Source organism: Cervus canadensis, chromosome 10 (assembly GCF_019320065.1).
Source record: "Cervus canadensis isolate Bull #8, Minnesota chromosome 10, ASM1932006v1, whole genome shotgun sequence".
Taxonomy (NCBI): Eukaryota; Metazoa; Chordata; class Mammalia; order Artiodactyla; family Cervidae; genus Cervus; species Cervus canadensis.
The window spans coordinates 76,271,256-76,290,700 of record NC_057395.1 but is presented as its reverse complement, the minus strand read 5'-3'; the positions used below and the strand labels follow the sequence as shown (position 1 = coordinate 76,290,700).

The 19,445-nt window shown below is 48.1% G+C and overlaps 1 protein-coding gene and 1 non-coding gene across 7 annotated transcripts in view; one reads left to right on the top strand and one right to left on the bottom strand.

Moving 5' to 3' along the window:
• The window catches only part of SLC9A8 (solute carrier family 9 member A8), a 73,942-nt gene that overhangs the window by 14,309 nt on the left and 40,188 nt on the right, over window positions 1–19,445 (bottom strand). For all 6 annotated transcript variants that reach the window (XM_043478501.1, XM_043478498.1, XM_043478502.1 and 3 more), the window contains 5 exons: window positions 18,923–19,066; window positions 11,498–11,636; window positions 9,971–10,076; window positions 3,002–3,118; window positions 267–349 (listed from right to left, as the gene is read on the bottom strand). In XM_043478501.1, the coding sequence (XP_043334436.1) occupies window positions 267–349; window positions 3,002–3,118; window positions 9,971–10,076; window positions 11,498–11,636; window positions 18,923–19,066 (589 nt within the window). The remainder of the gene's footprint in view (window positions 1–266; window positions 350–3,001; window positions 3,119–9,970; window positions 10,077–11,497; window positions 11,637–18,922; window positions 19,067–19,445) is intronic.
• LOC122448997 lies at window positions 7,385–7,491 on the top strand. The gene has a single exon (XR_006271818.1). It is a non-coding gene; the product is annotated as a U6 spliceosomal RNA (small nuclear RNA).

Below are 19,445 nucleotides of genomic sequence, written 5' to 3'. Positions count from 1 at the left end.
GTCTGACACAACTTAGCGACTATACAATGCAACAGGTCACGTAAAATTAAAAACCAAGCAAAAATCCTTTTCTTGGGATATTTATTTAATTTCACCCTTTCCCATTTATTGTATGTTTATGATTTTTTAACGAAAAGAAACTTGCAACAGAGGTTGTCTATGTAGCTGTTGACTATGACCAGTTAACAGTTACATAAATGAATCCAGAATATGTGGTTACTGATCTACAAATAAGTCATTAAATAAAAAACAAGGAAAATACTTACTATGCACCAGATGACAAAGGAAATTTCAAACTTGTGAGGGAAACTAAAAATGGACAGGCCAAGAAATGCAAACACACATGTTTCTGAAACAAACCAAAGAATGGATTATTCAGCCTCAACTATTTTCTTCCAAGACAGGACGGGCTTGTTATGCAAACAAACATTTCAGAAGTCAATCAGAATCCAGTATAACACTGTGCTTATTTTCTGGAAAGTCTTGGTCAAGCTTGTCCTTAGATTCTCTCATTTTTTTTTCTATCACAACAAGCAACATGTGCTTGCTATTCAGAATCTCCTAATTTAATGAGCCAGCTGTCAAATACCCATGCAAATAAACATTTTCCCACCTGGGGATGAGGATAAATATATGAATCTGTCCACTTGCCGAACACTGTGATCAGCAAGGATCCTGACTGCGGCAAAGCGGCAGAAATTCCGAGCAAAGTGGCTGCAGACACCACGTGACCAGTGTGAAAAGGCCCTTTGTCAACTTCTTCGCCAGAGCGGACAAAGCCCGTGACTGACTTCACACATTTAATGCCACCACAAAGTTTAGAAGGCTTACACCCTGCAGGATTTGCAGGAAGAGATACGTTTCAACCCCTGGCTCCCCTCCACAAGTCCAAGAGAAGCTGACATTTACTCTTGCCGTACAAGCAGCCACTTGTGTATCCTAAGAAAAAGTACTTTATAAATTTCTAGCACTAGGCTCCCTGCTTAGACTGTGACATCCTCCAGAAGAGCGCTGGAGCCAGGGAGACAAAGACCCTATTTTAAAAGCTGAACATCATAAAACATCAAGGCTGTTTTAAAATATTTTAGCAATGGTGTTTTTTTTCCTTCTTCAAATGTGTATCCCTTTCGACCAAGTCTACAAGCTGGAGAGTATACATATCCTTCTCCTCCTTGAATGTTTTTCTTATCAAATATTTTTGTCACCTTTAGAAATCAGCTCATTTAGAAAACATTCCGATCTAAGTAATGCTGTTCTCCGGTAGCATGAATACGATTATGTGGATAAGTCATGGTTAAAAATGAATCTCTGATGGATATTTAGACTGATTCTATTTCTAGTATTCAGAAAGCTACAACAGGGACTTCCCTGCCGTCCCACGGTTGACTCCATGCTTCAAATGCAGGGGCTCAGGTTCCATCCCTGGTAGGGAACTAGGATCCCATATTCCCGGGTGCACCTCCCCCGACCTTCCCCAAAGAAAGAGCGACAGCAAACACCCCTGTGCACAAGCTAAATGCCTGATGGTAGAATCACTGGGTCCAAAGAACACGTGCCTCTGAAATTCTGACTGAGGCTGCAAATGACTCTCCTAAAAAGACGGCATCAGTGCACACGCCCATCAACAGGGCCTGTTTCTATACACTCCTGTCAGAAGTGGGGAAGCACCAAATTTAAAATCTGATGGGTTCAAAATAGAATCTGATGGATGTTTTGCTTTACATTTCTTTGTGGTGAGACTCAGAGTCGTTGGCCATGACTTTCCAAGAAAGGTGTGGTGCAAACAATACCCACTGGACTAGGAAGGGACAGACTGGCTTCCAGACTCACTTCTTAGCTACGAGACAGTGCTCAAGCCATTGGACCTGAGCCTCCCTGTCTGTGGCATAAAGTCTCTGCACAGCTTGCCCGTGACCCCTAGCCTGTGACAGTGTGGAATTACCGCTTGGATATGAGACAGCCCACCGAAACGCCACGGGCGGTGCTGACGATGACAAGCAGAGGAGTCACCTGGGGGCCTTCACTCCCAGGTATAAACTTGGGGGGTCCAGGTTTCATCAGAGTTTGGTGCTGCACTGAGACTGCTGGAGAGAAACATCAGTGTGGCCCTGACCCCTCCCTCTAACGCAGGATCGGCCAACACGTCCTTCAAGAGACTTGTGGACCAAGAAATGCTTAGGAAATTTTGGGAAATGCTCTCTCTCTTAGAGATTCACAATGCACGTTAGCTGAAAAGTCTCAGGGTTCGGAAACTTGTTCAACTTTTTTTAAAATACGTATTTATATATTTATTTCTCTGGCTGAGTTGGGTCTCAGCTGTGGCACGTGAGCTCCTCACTGTGTCGCGCAGGACCCTGAGTCACGGTGCATGGACTGAGCTGCTGGGTGACATAAAGATCTTAGTTCCCCGACCAGGGATCTCACCCAAGTCCCCTGCACTGGCAGGTGGATTGAACCACCAGGGAAGTCCCTGTTAAGCTTCACTTACCCCAGGATTTCCCAAACTCTTTTTTGGACTACGGAGTCTTTTTTCATTTTTTGGCCGTACCTCGAAGCACGTGGAACTTCCCCGACCAGGGATCGAACCTTGTCCCATGTAGTGGAAGCACGGAGTCTTAACCACTGAACCACTACAGAAATCCCATGGAGTGTTCTTTTCACCTAACTCTTATGAATCTCAGTTCCAAGGAATAGATTTTTTGGAAATGTCACTTTCACATATGGTAAATGTACACGTCTCAAATATTCATAATTATAGCAGTTCTCACTTTTTGGTCTTAAAGTTATAGGAATCAAAAGTTCCACCTGTTAGGTATTAGAACTCCTTATGGAATGTGAGAGCCAGAGTAACTAACAAGAGATAAGGGCATGCGGTATCCGGCCCTGAGGGATCATGCTGCCTCTTCTGCCAGGGAAGATCTCAAGGGACCCCCAGAACAGAGGCAGGAAGGACAAGCAGCTCTGGGAGGCCCGCACGCGACTGCACAGAGGTCGAACTCACCGCACAAGAAGGCCACGGTCCGCAGGGTTTGCTGCATGAGGATCTGGGTGACCGGGGACAGGTTGTGGTGCGTGTAGTGTGACATCACAATGCCGGAGAACAGGATGGCCATGATGCCTGGAGGGGGACAGAGGGCAGAGCGCACAGCCATGAACACAGCAGAGAAGCACCTGCCATGTGACACGCAAATCACGCCTCACACTTCCTGAAAGTCCTGCAGCCTCAAGTACTAGGTGTTTTAAGAAAAACGAGAAGAAAATAGTACCTGAGGCTTCCCAGAGGAATGTTATGGGCCCAGCTCTCTGGCAGCTTCATTACCAGCTGGGTGACCGTGGGTCAAGTTTCTTCCCCTCCCCAAGCCTCAGTGTTGCCAACTGTACAGTGGGACTAATCGAACCTGCTCATGGAACTCTTAGGAGGGTAATGAAGAGCAGCCACGCCAAGTGCCCGTCATGAGCCCAGGGCAGAGCAGGTGTGGGCTGTCACTGTCGTGAGTGGATAGAAGGGGGGCAGGTATCACTCTTGGGGCAGAAAGGGAACATAAGGAATCTGGGTATAAAGAATGGGTGGATTTTTACTTTGCTGTACTTTAATTTTTCAAACAGTACATGTTTATTTGGCTCCACTGGGTCTTAGCTGTGACCCCTAGGATCTTCAGCGCGTCACGTGGCCCTTCTGTTGTGGCACACAGACCCTCAAGCTAAGGCGCGCAGGCTCAGGGGCTTAGTGGATAATGGGCTCTAACTTCCCCGATCAGGGATCACACCCAGGTCTCCTGCATTGCAAGGCAGATTCTTAACCACTGGACTACCAGGGAAGTCCCTGTCATACTGTAATTTTGAATTTTCCCACGGTCACCATGAATTAACCTTATACTATGAAAAGAAAGATGTTTTTCTTTTTCTTTTTTAAGTGACGTGTTTTTTCTTTAACGGTCTCCACGAGAGCATCTACAACTTTGCTTGCGCTCTGAGCATGTGAGTTTCAGCTTCTGTCCACTGCCCTAATCACTGCTGAAGCCACTTAACACAGGTTTCCTCTGTGTGTTTTCCTGGAGAGGCAGCAGCAAGGAGGTCTTTATTTCACGTAAAGAAGCTGAGATTTTTACAAAGCCTTTAAACAAGCTGCCAAGATACATGAATTCCAAGTCAAACTCTATAAGCAAAAACGTAACTCACTTCTGCCATTTTGTAGAAACAGATTACCAGCTAACTCTCCAGTTAAAAATGAGTGAAAAAACACAGAACTGCATTGGAGATGTTTCAACTGGTGAGCCTGCTGTGTAAACGACACTTTACAAAATACAGGAAAACCCCACTCTTCGTGGCACTGAAAAGGTATTTGCTGGCCGGAGAGAGAGCAGAAGCTGGAACATTTCATCTCCTGGACCTTTTAGGAAACAGCAAACTCCTGTCTGCTCTTTCCTTGTCGCCCCAAAAGGAGGCGGGGCTGGGAAACTCCAGCAGCGCTGCCCACGAGCCACCCCTGACGAGCTTGGAGAAGGGAAAGGAGAGGGCGGCAGACGTCTTTACTTGCGACTTAACAGCAGTGACGAGACTCTGGAAGTCAGGAGCCATTCTGAGCCTCTGCTCCACTAGATAAAACACGACAACAAAACCTCCGACTGTCCCCTCGATTCACCTGCTCCTCTTGGTAAGTTCCTGCAGGCGAGCACCCGAAGAGGAGGAGCTCCTGACTCTGCACCCAGACCGTGGACACCACAGGCAACGTGAGGTGGAACAGAGGGACAGCCCAGACCGCCGAGGCCGGGGCAGGCACACGGCACAGCTCACTTCAGCTTCTGTGGAACCGCTCCCAGGAGTCTCTTTTTCTTCAGCACAATCCAGTGCTAGACGGTTCTGGCTTCTGGGCTCTCAAAGGGCTTTGTTTCTCTAGCCAGCTTCAAGAAGGGTTCACTGCAAATTCACTGCAAAGCCAAGACTTGGGGGTTCTCACCCTGAAGGAAAAGTCAACCCCAGAGGAGCCTGAACCACGTAAGCTGTGAATCACAACCACGGACACTGTGACAGGAGTGGGCTTCCGCCCATACTGTCATTCTACCCACAAAGGTGGTCACAGCCCTCGGGAGGCCCGACATTAAATAGCCACTCCGGAAAGTCCCACACTCGGGCTTCCCTGGTGGCTCAGATGGTAAAGAGTCTGTCTGCAGTGCAGGAGACCTGGATCTGATCCTTGGGTCAGGAAGATCCCCTGGAAAAGTGAATGACTACCCACTCCAGTATTCTGGCCTGGAGAATTCCATGGACAGAGGAGTCTGGTGGGCTACAGTCCATGGGATTGCAGAGCTGGAGACAACTGAGCAACTAATAGATGGGGAAACAGTGGAAACAGTGTCAGACTTTATTTTTCTGGGCTCCAAAATCACTGCAGATGGTGACTGCAGCCATGAAATTAAAAGACGCTTACTCCTTGGAAGGAAAGTTATGACCAACCTAGACAGCATATTAAAAAGCAGAGACGTTACTTTGCCAACAAAGGTCCATCCAGTCAAGGCTATGATTTTTCCAGTGGTCATGTATGGACGTGAGAGTTGGACTATAAAGAAAACTAAGCGCCGAAGAATTGATGCTTTTCAACTATGGTGCTGGAGAAGACTCTTGAGAGTCCCTTGGACTGCAAGGAGATCCAACCAGCCCATCCTAAAGGAGATCAGTCCTGGGTGTTCACTGGAAGGACTGATGTTGAAGCTGAAACTCCAATACTTTGGCCACCTGATGCGAAGAGCTGACTCATTTGAAAAGGCCCTGATGCTGGGAAAGACTGAGGGCAGGAGGAGAAGGGGACGACAGAAGATGAGATGGTTGGATGGCATCACCAACTCAATGGACATGGGTTTGGGTAGACTCCAGGAGTTGGTGATGGACAGGGAGGCCTGGCATGCTGCGGTTTATGGGGTCACAAAGAGTCAGACTCGACTGAGCGACTGAACTGAACTGAGCAACTAATACTTTCACTTTGCAGAAAGTCTAAGACTCCAGGAAGTCAGATCTGACAGTGAAATGTGGAAACTCCCTTGGGACTGAGGCCACTGCCTCTGGGAAACAAGGAGACAGGCTCAGTGCAGAAGGGGTCAGGCTGGCCACGTGAGTCTGGTGCACTAGACCAGGGGTTAGAAACCCAAACTCAGGGGCCAGACAATAAAAATAAAGATTAAAACAGTAAGTGGGTGTGTGGTACGTGTGGAAAGAAGGCACAGGCCCATCTATAAAGGGATGACAGCAGCTCTGTGGATGGGGGCCGAGTGCCGACCAGTCTTCCTCTCCTTCTGGTTTTTGAGAGACGCCAGAAATCTGCTTCTTAGGAAATCTTCCAACGTTTTTCCTTCTTTTGCTGCACCACACAGCCTGTGGATCTAGTTCTCCAACCAGGTATTAAACCCACCCCCCTGCAGTGAAAACACTGGGTCCTAACCACTGGACCTCCAGGAATTCCCAGAAATCGTCCAACTTTTAATGACAGCAACTCACTCAAATGTTTAAAACTTTCTGTAGAGATAAACCCCATCTGGGGGCTGAATTTGGACCAGACAGAAATGGGCTCTCTGGCCAAGGAAAGAGTGGACAGCCAGCCATGACCCACACCAGTCCAGTCTGGGCTTAGGGGGCCTCCCAAGTTCCGGGGGCTGAAGGAGAGAGTCAGGGTCAGCAGTGGGTGCCAAAGCCCCAGGGTCAGCGCACATGCCCTCCCTAAGCCCAGATGACATCACCAACCAGAAGACCCTCACCCACTGCAGCTGCTCAAAGACACTGAATGGGAAGACGGTGCCAGCGGGCTCTGTCCTGGAGATAAAAGACCTGAGAACTTAAGACCTGGAATGAAAAATCCCGACACGTTCACTTCTTTCAGAAGGCAGCATTTAAGGAAGTGGACAGCAGCAGCAAATGGTCAGCCTCATAGAAGGAAGGACGGGAGAGAGGGAGGGAGGTGGGAGGAAATTCATTTCTAGTCTCAGTTAAACCCATGGTTTCGAATGTAATTGAGGAATAAAGGGATTCAAGTCCAAAAGGCAGGAGTTGAAAGAGCATCGTGTGTAATTTCTACTGCACTGACCTTTACTGTGGGTAAAACACACTGCGCGTCTTGAAGGCTAAGGCCGAGTCAAGCCCGAGTCAGTTTTGCTAAAGACCCAACCAGAGACATATCGCACTGTAACATCTGAACACAGAGGTGAACAGTAAAACAAGAGACTACTCATTCACACCGCCTGCCCACAGGCACTACTATTAACAGCTAGACGTGCAGACCGCCAGCTCTTTTACCATGCTGTTGTAAAGCTTCTCTCTCTCTAAAAAGTAATAAACAGGGTCATGTTACAGGTATGGCACCTATTCGTAGCACAGCGGTTTTTAAAAAGTCCTTCAAGTGCTCGCTTCGGCAGCACATATACTAAAATTGGAACGATACAGAGAAGATTAGCATGGCCCCTGCGCAAGGATGACACGCAAATTCGTGAAGCGTTCATATTTACAAAAAAAAAAAAAGTCCTTCAACATTCAGCTTTGCCTGTATAACAGAACCCCAACTTCTTTCCAGGTCTGAGAGTCCTGTGCAGGTTGGGGCATCTGCCCCTCTGGCCCAGCCCCAGTCTTCCTGCTCTTCCTGGAGCGAGCCCAGCTCCGCCCCGCTACCTGGGACCCATGGCCTCTGCTGCCGACCCCCGCCTTCCCTGGCACCTCCTGCGACCGCCTCCCTCTCGCGACGCGGGTCTCAGCCCCACGCACGGCACCGCTTTGAGGACAGCTTCCTGACCCCCGCCTCGGGATGCTCCTGGCCCGCTGCTGCTCTATTACGTCACTCTGAGTTCTCTGTTTCACGTCGTTTCTTTTTAAAAAATTATTTATCTATGGCTGCACTGAGTCTCCGTTCCTTCCCTCGGGTTTTCTCTACTTGCAGTGAGCGGGGACGACTCCTCGTTGCGTGCACAGGCTCCAGGTGCCCGGGATTCAGCAGTTGCCGCTCACAGGCCCTAGAGCATCCGGGCTTCGGCAGTTGTGGAACTCCAGCCCAGCAGTTTGCGGCTCACGGGTTCGAGAGCTCGGGCTCAGTAACTGTGGCGCGTGGGCTTAGCTGCTCTGCGGCATGCGGAAGCTTCCCGCACCGGGGACGGACATGTCCCGAGTCAGCAGGCAGAGTCTCACCTACTGCACCACCAGGGAAGGCCGGGGGCCCTTGTATGATCACATCCTCCACTTCATACAAGGAAGTGGAGGCTCATACTGGTTCAGTCTGCTGTCTGAGATCACACAGCTAATGAGAGGTGGGGCTACGATTCCAACCAGGTCTGTCTGGTGCCCTTAACTGCTGTGTTCTAAACACACAGATTTACACAGGGAGCGTGGCCTCTGAGACAGGAAGGCCAGAGCAGAGAGAGAGGAGTGGGCAGCCTCAGGGCTGCTTTTACAGTAACGGGCCGGTCCCCTCTTCTCTGAAAACCCTGCGTGACAAACATCCCACCCACAAAGCGAGGGCAGAGCCAGCCTGTTACTCAGAGGTGAACAAGCGTGTTCTTGGCTCTCTTTGGCCCCATTAGCATGCAGAGCAGAAGTCCCTAAGGAAACGAAACTCCTACAAACAGAAAACACTGCCTCTCTGAAGAAAGGACAAGAAAAACATCCCCTTGTTTTAATCACAAATTATCAAAGGACGCATGAAATGTATGTTTGCCAATAGGTACTCAGTGTTCCTCTCAAGGGGGGTGGGACACGATTTAGAAAAATCGTGTAAAAACAGTGAGTCACTAGAGCCAAGTGACTCACAGGCAGTATTCATGTAAGCGCCAAAAGATAAGAGAAGCACGGGAAGGCAGGACTGGGATGGAGTTATCCAAGAGAACTGGCTTGGTGTTCAAAACAAACGAGACCCTGAGGTTCACAAGCTTCTCCAGCGAGAACAGCCAGAGTCCTCTCTCTCCTTCCTCCTTGGCAAGACCTTCTCGCAGAGAACCCATGCACGACACCAGACACTGACCTGAAGGAAAGAGGATTCTGTTCAACAGCAGAGGAGGAACAGAAAAAAATTTCAAGAAACCAACAGAAATGTACTAAATTTGATAAAAGCCATAAACTTTACATAAACCATAAACCCATGAAGTTCAAGAAATCCCAAGAGGAACATGAGACAAATTATATCGAGGCATATCAAAATCAAATTGCCACATACCTATATCAACATGGCTAGCTTTTAAAATTAAAATTAAGTGTTGGTGAGGATGTGAAGCAGCTGAAACTCTTCCATACATTCTGGTGGGAATGCAAAATGGTCCAGTCACTCTGTGAAAACACCTGGCAGTTTCTGACAAAGTAAAGTATACACCTACTGTAAAACCAGGCAAATTTACTTATAAGTATTTATCTAAGATTAATGGACATATACACATTAATAGTCAAAATCTGGAAAACCCCAAACGTCCTTCGGATGGTGAATGGAAAAAACAGCTCAGTGAGAATGTATAAACTATGGATACAGCAACAATGTGGTGTCTCTCAAGAACATTATGATAGCTGAAAAAAGTAAGTCACAAAAGACTACATACTACATGATTCCCGTCATACGACATTTATATTCTGGAAAAGGCAAAACCATAGTGAAAGAATGCAGATCAGTGGGTGACAGCATCTGGTGACTGCCCTTGGCAGTCAGACCCCATGCTTTGAGTGAAGGCCTTTCAGAGGGCTTGTTTTGAGAAAGAGGCAACCTGGGAAGAGATATTTTGATCTCTGCTACAGGATGGCGGTAAAGAGAAAAAGGTGACCACGGGAACACTTGAGTTCCTGCATCCAGCCAGGTCTAAATCCAGACTCTCCCTAGAGATCCAGGAAGCCCTTTTTATTGCTCAAGCTCTTCTGAGTTGTGTCTTATGACTGAAAGTGACCCAAGCGACAGAAGCTCTTTCTCCAGGCTGGACAACGTGCCGTCCACCCCCGCAATCCAACGCCCTCCATCACTTACCCGAGAGAGAGATCCCTTCTGCGAGCCCGTACGGAAGGTAGGCAAAGATGATCATCATGCCAAACTCCAAGGAAGGCGTTTTCCTCAGGTCAATGTGCTTCAGCACGTAAATGACAACGGTCAAGGAAAAAGAACCCAAGAACCCTTACGGGTGATCTAGAGAAGTCACAAAACCACGGCTTTCCAAATAGAAAGGGTAAACATTGGATACAAAGATGTGGGAACACCTCAAGGTAACGAGTGAAAAATCTGTCGTTACAGACTTTTTCCTCAGTAGGGAGGACTCCTGTTTTACGGAAGGGAATCTGACAGAATACTGAGAGATGTAAATTCCTGAGACAAGCAACAGGGGAACATTATAGTCACCCAAGTCAACTCCTTTGGAAATGCTGACTTGGAGGGCCCGGGAGCAGCAGGGGCAGAGCCGGGCCGGCAGACAGACTGAGCACAGCCCACTCTGCCAGGCTGCTCCCAGGGCCATGACCCCCTCCACGCCTCCTCCTCCATCAGACGAGGTCACTACGGGGTTCCCAGAACCGTGGGGACCAGTGCGCTGCTGCAGGACCTTTATAAACCCACGCTCCTGTGACAGGAGAGTCTTCTACGTGCTCTCCTGTCGTTGGCAGGCCTGTGCTGGCGCCCGCAGCACCCGTCTACTCGGCTTCAATAAGGCAGAGGTGCTCCCCCTCCTCCACCCTTCTAAAGCAAGCAATAAATGCAGAGGAAAATACTGAACTGGAAAAAGTCTTCTTTTCCATTCTGTTTATTGGTACAATATGAGAAGCTGTCAGCCGACTCAACAGCGCCTTGAGACTTCTGGACGTAGGAACTGAAGGGAAAATTCAACAGGACGGCAGACACATGTGCCTGTCTGAGGCAGAAGCTGCTTTTCTGTCCATCTGCAAGACAGACTGCTCACGGAGGAAGGCCAGGTGGCCATCTCCCCGAGACGCACACAGGAATGGTCTGGGGCCTGTTTCTGTTTTAAACACGACAAATTTTCTACAGCAATAAAGGTGTCGGTGGCCTTAACAAGTTTCTTTGTTTCTCTGGCTGGAAGAGCTTGTGGGTTGTTAAGCCACAAAATCAGTGCAAATAACTTAGATAGAGCTCATTTTGAAAGTCTCTTTCCTGGTTCATCCAGATAAATAGTTTCAGTGGGGTAGAGATCTTCTCAATTTGACATTTTCAAAGGAAATTAATTTCCAATTTTCTTAATGTGAAAAGTGAGATGGCAGAAAATAAAATTCATCTGAATACAGTTTTCATACCCTGGGAACTGAGGAGACCCCAAAATCAGATCTGATATTCAACCATGTACATGTTTTTTTAAGCTTTGAAAAGTGACATGCTACATTTCATGTGTTAAATTTTAAAATCCTTGAGTTTAAAGTGCTCTTCAAACCAAAACTAAGCATAAAAACCCTCCTTAAATATGACTTTAGTCTACTGGAGAAAATGATGAGAGATGGATGTAATTAGGAATAATCTTCCTGGCCACGCGTGTTCATCATATTAAAAGGATATCAATGCAGATATTAAGCCAGTGAGGGTACCAAGTGCCGCAGAGCCAAAGAACATTTTGAGGAAGTAGCCAAGGGCTTGTAAAAAGGTCTGCCACCCACTGACATCTGACATATTTTTTCTTGTTAAACCTTCAGCTGTGCTAGGAAATAAAAGAAGTTAAAATGTTATAGACAAAGTTATTAGAAATTAACTTAGGACTCAAAGCTTAACTTCTTGCTTAATCTCTCATTCATTCATTCCATCCTTCAACCTGTTTGCCAAACATTTGTTCATCTACTTTGTTCCAGGCACTGTTAGTTTCTGGGGGTCCAGAGATGAGAGCAGGTCCCTGCCCTTAGGGAGTCAAGTAGTCTAATAAGGGAGAAAAACATGGGGGCACGTCCCTGGTGGATCAGTGGCTAAGACTCCAAGTTCCCAGTGCAGGGGACCCAGATTTCATCCCTGGTCAGGGAACTAGATTCAGCTGAGTTCTCATGCCGCAAGAAAGATCCCATGAGACAAACTAACACCCAACACAGCCAAAAATAAGAGACACAGATACATGCACACAAAGACAGGAGCTAGGACCATCTCATGTCAACTACAAACGGGCACTTGCCAAGGGCATTTGCCGTCTGCCTCTGTGCAGACGGAACCCTGCGCTGCTGACCCGCAACACACACCCCCTGCAGGGACTTCAGGGTGAACGAGGCACTCTGTGCTCCAGGGAAACTGGTGGAACAGGTCTTCAGATAGTTATTTTCAGGAACTGATTTCATGACCCCAATCCTTGCATCTCCTCGTATCTGGAGCACTAAATCCCTTCATGATGACATCAGCTCCTCGTGACTAGCAGAAAACCTTCTGTCGAGTAAGTGCCTGACTGCACTGAATGCGCCTTTCACCAAAAACATAAGCTGACCTTCCCCCAATGCCTCTTTTTTGAGTGTTTTTTCCCTCCACTGCCTCTTTGGAGCAGTTTCTCAGAGCTGGCTGAGGTGCCGTCTCCTGGGCTGCAGTCCTCATTTTGCTCCAAATAAAACTGAACTCGCAGCTCTCAGGCTGGGCATCATCTTCAGTCAACGTCAGGAAAGAGCAGAGGAGACACACGGCGGCACCTGACTCAGACAGGTTCTCTATGACACACGGGCTGGGTTTCGACTCAGGCTAAAGAAGGGTTAGCGAGGTGAAGAAATGAGGGCGCGCACTCAGGGCAGAGGAAAGAGCACATGTGGAGGCAGGGAGCCCCCAGGCTCTGGCAGCACACAGGTGCTCCGCTTAGCCACTCAGCCGTGTCCGACTCTGCGGCCCCATGGACTGTAGCCGCCAGGCTCCTCTGTCCATGGGATTCTCCAGGCAAGAACACTGGAGTGGGCTGCCATGCCCTCCTCCAGGGGAATCTTCCTGACCCAGGGATCGAGCCCAGCTAAGGAGCTGGTCTTTTATCCGGAAGGCCCGGAGGAGTCACGGGAGCGTTCTTAGGATGGAGTGGGGGTGGGGGAGTGGGGCTCCTGTGAGATACAAACCTGAAACTGAGGCTGTGGCATGAAGCCAGGTAGAATGGAGCCGCCTCAAGAAGACATGTCTGTGGGTAAGGCCCAGAGTGGGGACTGGAAGGGGTTAGCAGGAAGAACGGAAAGGACTTCCCCTTCACTATTAAGACAGCAAAGTAAAATGTCAGCAGTCATTACATTCAATTGTTGGTTTCATCCCCAAAGGTAAAACCGTTTTACCATTAAAATGTTTATTCCTGTTAAGTATCTTCCTCCTGCTGATTACACCTTCTCTCAAATCCATCCACTTCCCTCCCTCCCTCCACCATCATCCTCCAGTCCAGGGCTTCTCTCTCTCTGATCCTTGCATATAAACATCCTGCTCTTTCTAGGAGAACCCAACACTCAGGGGCCTGAATTATCCTTGAAAATGCACATCTGATCAGGTTACTGTGTGTTAGTCATCCAGTCATGTCCCATTCTTTGTGACCCCAAGGACTGTAGCCTGTGGCCCACCAGGCTCGTCTCTGTCCATGGGATTCCAGGCAAGAACACTGAAGTGATTGCCATTCTCTTCTCCAGGGGATCTTCCTGACCCAGGGATTGAACCCAGGTCTCTTGCACTGCAGGGGTATTCTTTCCTGCTGAGCCAGCTGGGAAGCCTCAATCAGCTTACTGGCCCGATCAAAACCCATCCTCAGCCTCCTGCTGCTTTTAAGAGGAAACCCAGTCTGGCCCTGATCCTCCCCTCCACACCTCTGACCCCACCTTCTCCTATTCAGGCCGGGCCCCACTGCCACCGGCACCTCTCTGCAGGTCACGTGCCATTCTTCCTGGGCTCCAGCTGACTCTGGTTTGTTCTCAGAACCCAGGGTCAGTGACCCTCCCTCAGGGACATCTGCCTTCCCACAGGCCGGCCCACTCACAGGCTCTCCTGGTGCCTAACTTGCCCTCCACAGCGCGCCGAACTAGTGAACCATCCCACGAGGACCACGCCTGCGCCCGCCTTACTCACTGCCACACGTCCAGGCCCTAGCGCAGAACCCAGCACACAGAAGGTACTCAACAAACTTTTGCTGAGTCAGTAAACAAAACAAAGACTTGTCTAGAGTAACTAACATTCGGCCTCATTAATCAGTGTTTCGTGAACTGGTATCGTTTTTTAAGAGTTGGTTTTTTTTTTATTTATTTATTTTTGGCCGTGCGAGCAGGGGCTCCTCCCTAGTTGTGGTGTGCGGGCTTCTCACCGTGGTGGCTCCTCTTGTTGTAGAGCCTGGGCTCTGGGGCGAGTGGGCTTCAGGGGTTGTGCTGCATGGGCCTGAGTTGCCCTGCAGCATGGGAGATCTTCCCGGCCCAGGGATCGAACCTGCATCCCCTGCACTGGCAGGTGGATTCCTGACCCCTGGGCCACCAGGGAAGTCCTGAGTTGGTTTAACGTTTTTGGTGGTGGGGCGGGGGGGAGGTATTTTTTTTTCGCTGTGCTGGGTCTTCGTTGCTGTGGGGCTTTTCTCTAGCTGCACCAAGCTGGGGCTACTCTCCAGCGGTGGGGCATGGGCTGCTCAGTGCGGACACAGGCTCTGGGGCTCACAGGCTTCAGCAGCTGTGGCTCCCGGGCTCCAGAGCACAGGCTCAACAGCTGTGGCGCATGGCCTCCCAGACCATGGATTGAACCCGTGTCTCCTGCACTGGCGGCACTTTCTTTACCACTGAGCCACCAGGGAAGCCCCAAACTGGCATAACTTTAAAGCAGGATCATCTCAGGAAGTCCCAGGCGGCCCGGTGGCCAGGACTCTGGGCTCGCACTGCTGAGGGCCTGGGGCTCCATCCCTGATCAGGGAACTAAAATCCCACAAGCTGTGTGGTACAGCCAGTTTAAAAAAAAAAAGGGGGCAGGATAATCTCTGATAAAAGGATGGCTTGGTCAGATAACCTCAGCCTTTTGTGGTGATTCACAGCACAATATAACATAGTAAAGGTTTTAAAAAGTCCTGCAAAAAAAGAAAACTAACTTTTCTCACATAAATGTTTTCCAAACTCACTCCAATCGCCCCCATTCCTGTTCTTTCCCAGCAGATCGTGGCTTAACATCCCACCGAGGGGAATGCTGGGAACCAACAGGGCTCTTATTGGGAAAGTGCTTTTGAAGGCAAACGGCACCTCTAGCTCCCAGATGGATCCACGGATGACGTGAGTACTGTCCTGCTCTCACCCTGTTTCATGACCACAGCTACGATGCTGGCTGGTGTCACTGCTTTCTTTTCCCGCAAAGGAGGCTGAGGTCCAAAGACAGTGGCTAATGGGTGAGGTCACAACAATGGTTAACAGCAGACCCCAAGCCAAGGCCAATGGTTTCTGAACTCATGATAAATGAAGAGAGAATTCAGACCTTTTGTGGCCTCAAGATTTTGTGCATTTTATTTTTCTTCAGGCCATGTTTCTCACACCTTAAAGAATAAAAAATAATACTGATTCAGGATCCATTTCATGAGCTTTAGCTGCAGCTGGAAAGAACAAAGGTTTCTACAGCAATTATTTTAAGAGTAGACTGTCACAGCAACAAATCAAAGCTAAAAATAATTTAATTAAGGTTAATGAAGGAAACAGGAGATACTTAGTTTTTCTGGCGTTTATGAAAGTGAAAACATTAAAAAAAAAGGGGGTAGTTCATCAACATCTTCGGTTACAAAGATAAATGGATCATCATCAGATCACTTTGAAAACAGTCATTTATGAAGCATACATTAAAAACAAGATGTGATTCTTCCTTGTAATCAAGGAAAGCTGACAACACCTCCCTCCTACAAGGCAAACACAGGCAGGCCTGCCACGCCCCCCTCTCCCCTACCTCCCTCCTCTACCTGAAAATGCCAGTGGGCTCACAGTCAGAGAGGCTGACGCAGGTCAGTGACTCCTGCCCCAACCTGTGCACCAGCATCAGAGGAGGTGAAGGTGGGAAACTACCTATGCATGTGCCCACTGATCCAATTTTGGGAACTGTCATCAGAGGTGATCCTGGCCTTCAAAAGTACTTTTCCAGAAAGAATGTGTGGCTAGTTACAGTGACTCCCTCCTTTCTCATTTTAAAAAAGAAAGTATCTCCTAAGCTTTGGCCTTTTTTTGTGGCAAAGAGACCTGGAAAAGCTCAGAACTAAGGTTCTACCTCGAGAGATTTAGGAAAAAAATAAATCAGAGACAAATCAGTTGAGTTTAGCTCCTAATCTATAAAAATAACTCATGATGTCACCTCCAATTTAGGCAAAATTCTTTTTTTAAAAAAAATTATTCGTTCACGGCTGCGTCGGGTCTTAGCTGCGGCACACGGGCTCCTTGCTGCAACGCGTGTGCTCCTTAGTATGTGGGATCTTGGTTCCCTGGCCAGGGGTCAAACCCACCTGTCCTGCACTGGAAGGTGGATCCTGATCTACTGGACCACCAGGGAAGTCCCTTAGCAAAACTCTTTATCACAAATATTCAAATGCACAGCCAGGACTCAAGATAAAAGTAAAGACCAGAAAGCTAAGCAGTTTTCAAAGCAGATCTTAAAAAAAAATTATTGCCATCAGATTATTTTTTAAAGGTCTTACAGCATGATATATGATAATCTCCTAATAAAGCTATAAAAAGTTTTAAGAGAAACGTTAAAAAAGCCAATAATAGGGAACTGGTCAAAGAGATCATGGTAAATCCATAGAAGGAACACTCTACAACTGGTCAAATGATGTTATAGAAGACTATTTTATCAACTCTGTTCAATGGAAACGTTACAATACAGTATATACCCATCTAAATAGAACACAGTTTGAAAAGACCTGATGCTGGGAAAGATTGAGGGCAGGAGGACAAGGGGACGACAGAGGATGAGATGGTTGGATGGCATCACCGACTCAATGGGCATGGGTTTGGGTGGACTCAGGCAGTTGGTGATGGACAGGGAGGCCTGGCGTGCTGCGGTTCATGGGGTCGCAAAGAGTTGGACACTACTGAGCGACTGAAGTGAACTGATACATCTACCAAACTGTTAACTGTAATTATCTCTTGGGCGTTACAGTGCATGTATTGTTTTCTTTTTCTTCTTCCTTTTGGAGTTTTCTAAATTTTATATGCAGAATATATGTATTATTTTAGAATATATACATATATTTCTGTTTTGTTTAAGGTCTGGTGAGCCCCTCTTTCAATTAAACAACATTTGGTAAGTTCTTCCTGCAAAAGGAGGACAAAAACAGACAAACAAGAAACAACAGCTGGGGACAAGGGCAGAAGATGAAAGGATCTCACATTAACAGATGGCAGATGCTTCTGTTTTTAAAAAAATATTTATTTGTGGCTGTATTGGGTCTTAGCTTCTCTCTAGCTGTGGTGTGTGGGCACGTAGGCTTTGTTATCTTGTGTCATGTAGGATCTTAGTTCCCCAATCAGGAATCAAACCCACATCCCCTGCATTGGAAGGCAGACTCTTAACCACTGGAATACCAGGGACGTCCCCTAATGGCAGATGCTTTTCACATAGTGTACTTACCTAGTCCATCCTCAACTTGAACCCTGGGCTGAGGCACTGTCACCCTTACTTTAACGTTGAGACGCCAGTGGCTCAAAGCGGTCAAACAGCGATCAGTAGCCATCACTGGGACTGGAACCCAGGTCAGTCTGACTCCAAGATCTGGGCTCTTCCCACTATGAAAATGTTCTTTTATTCCAACACAAGAATTGTGAATGTAGTCTATAATGAGGCTTTTAAGAAAACCACTGAGTGGTTATGCTTTGCAAGGAATCCCACAACAAAGAAAGGAAGTCCAAAATCAGAAAAAGGAGAAACTAATCTTTAACAGGATACATAGTGGCCCCTCAAATCCTCTTGGCTCATCTCTGACACCCTGCACAGGGCTCTCTTCTCCAGCAGTTTTGACTGTCTGCATGTTCTCTGGGTTTTGGTAGAACTGTTGGGCTCTCCTGGCCGTACCTGTTAACAAACACCACAGCTGCCGAGTGCTAGGGCAAGGAAACAGCCCCGCATCCAATAAATGCATGAGATGAACTCAGACCCTTTGCCCAGTGACTTTTAAAAAAATATTTATTATTATTTATTTGGCTGTGCTGGGTCTTAGGTGTGGCATCCAGAATCTTTAGTTACTGCATGTGGGATCCAGTTCCCTTGACCAGGGATTGAACCCAGGGCCCCTGCCTTGGAAGCAAGGAATCTTAGCCACTGGACCACCAGGGAAGTACCCGCAGTGACTTCTTGACACTTCATGACTCACCTACACAGCTACTATCAACACGGGTAGTAATACCAATGAACAACTGAAAAACCCCGCAGTTTCCAAAGCAGCCTTCACACTAGAGCAGCTTAAGGCAGGATGTCCGTCAGTATCATTACCTTAGCCGGTGCCCAGCACTCACAAGTGGGAGAACAGGGCCACTGCTGACTGTTTTCATCTGGAACAATCCTGTCCAAATGCTGATCCCTCAACTGGCTGCTCGGCTGTCCTCTGGGGACTCATCCCAGACCTACTGAATCAGCAGCTCTGAGGGTGTCGCCTGGGAATGCGACATTTAATAAGCACCCCGGTGATGCAGATGACAAGCTGGGCTTAATTCAAAAGCACTGCTAGGGACCTCCCGGGCGGTACAGTGGTTCAGACTGTGCTTTCAATGCAGAAGGCACGGGTTCGACCCCTGGTCGGGGAGCTAAGATCCCCTATGCTGTGTGGCAAGATCTAAACAAATAAATAAAAGCACTGCTAAGAGGTCGGTCCTACAGGGCGGATTCTCCTCTAATCACCCGGGGCCTTGACAGTATTCCTGAGGCACAGGAAGGTTTGTCAGGACAGAAGGATGGAGAAGCAGTGAACCACTCAGCCACAGGGCCAGCAGCTGTACATGCAGCTGCATGGAGACATCTGCCTCCAACATGAGGCCCTTTAGTTCCGTGGCTTGAAGAAAGCAGACTTACTTGGTCAGGACAATGGAGACTGCGTCATTGAGAATGCTCTCTCCAAACACCAGCATGTTGAGCACTGGGTCCACATGAAGGGCGTTGAAAATAGCAATAGTGGCCACTGGATCAACGGCAGAAATCAGGGAGCCAAATGCAAAACTGTGGAGAAGAGAAAACGACGGGGCAACTCTGTAATGCTTTAACCCCTGGTCCACAGAGTAAAACAAAGTCAAAGACTATTGAGTGTAACAAAGCGGGACACATTGTAGCTGAAGGAACTACAGAAGATGGTGTCTTGTCTTCCACTTAAAATACCTGCTGATTGACACTTGTGGGTGGAGCAGTGAAAGGTCCACTCCACAAGGAGCTGTAAGGAGTGGCCTGGTTTTCCACCTCAAGAACCGAGCCTTCACCTTGAGCAGGGACAGAAGGAAGGCTTCTGCTTAAACACGTGACGGACATCCCAGCCTTCTTGGTCAGGGCAGCTGGAGCCATGGCCCCCAAAGGGCCCATGTGCTCCTGGGCCTGACCTGTGCTT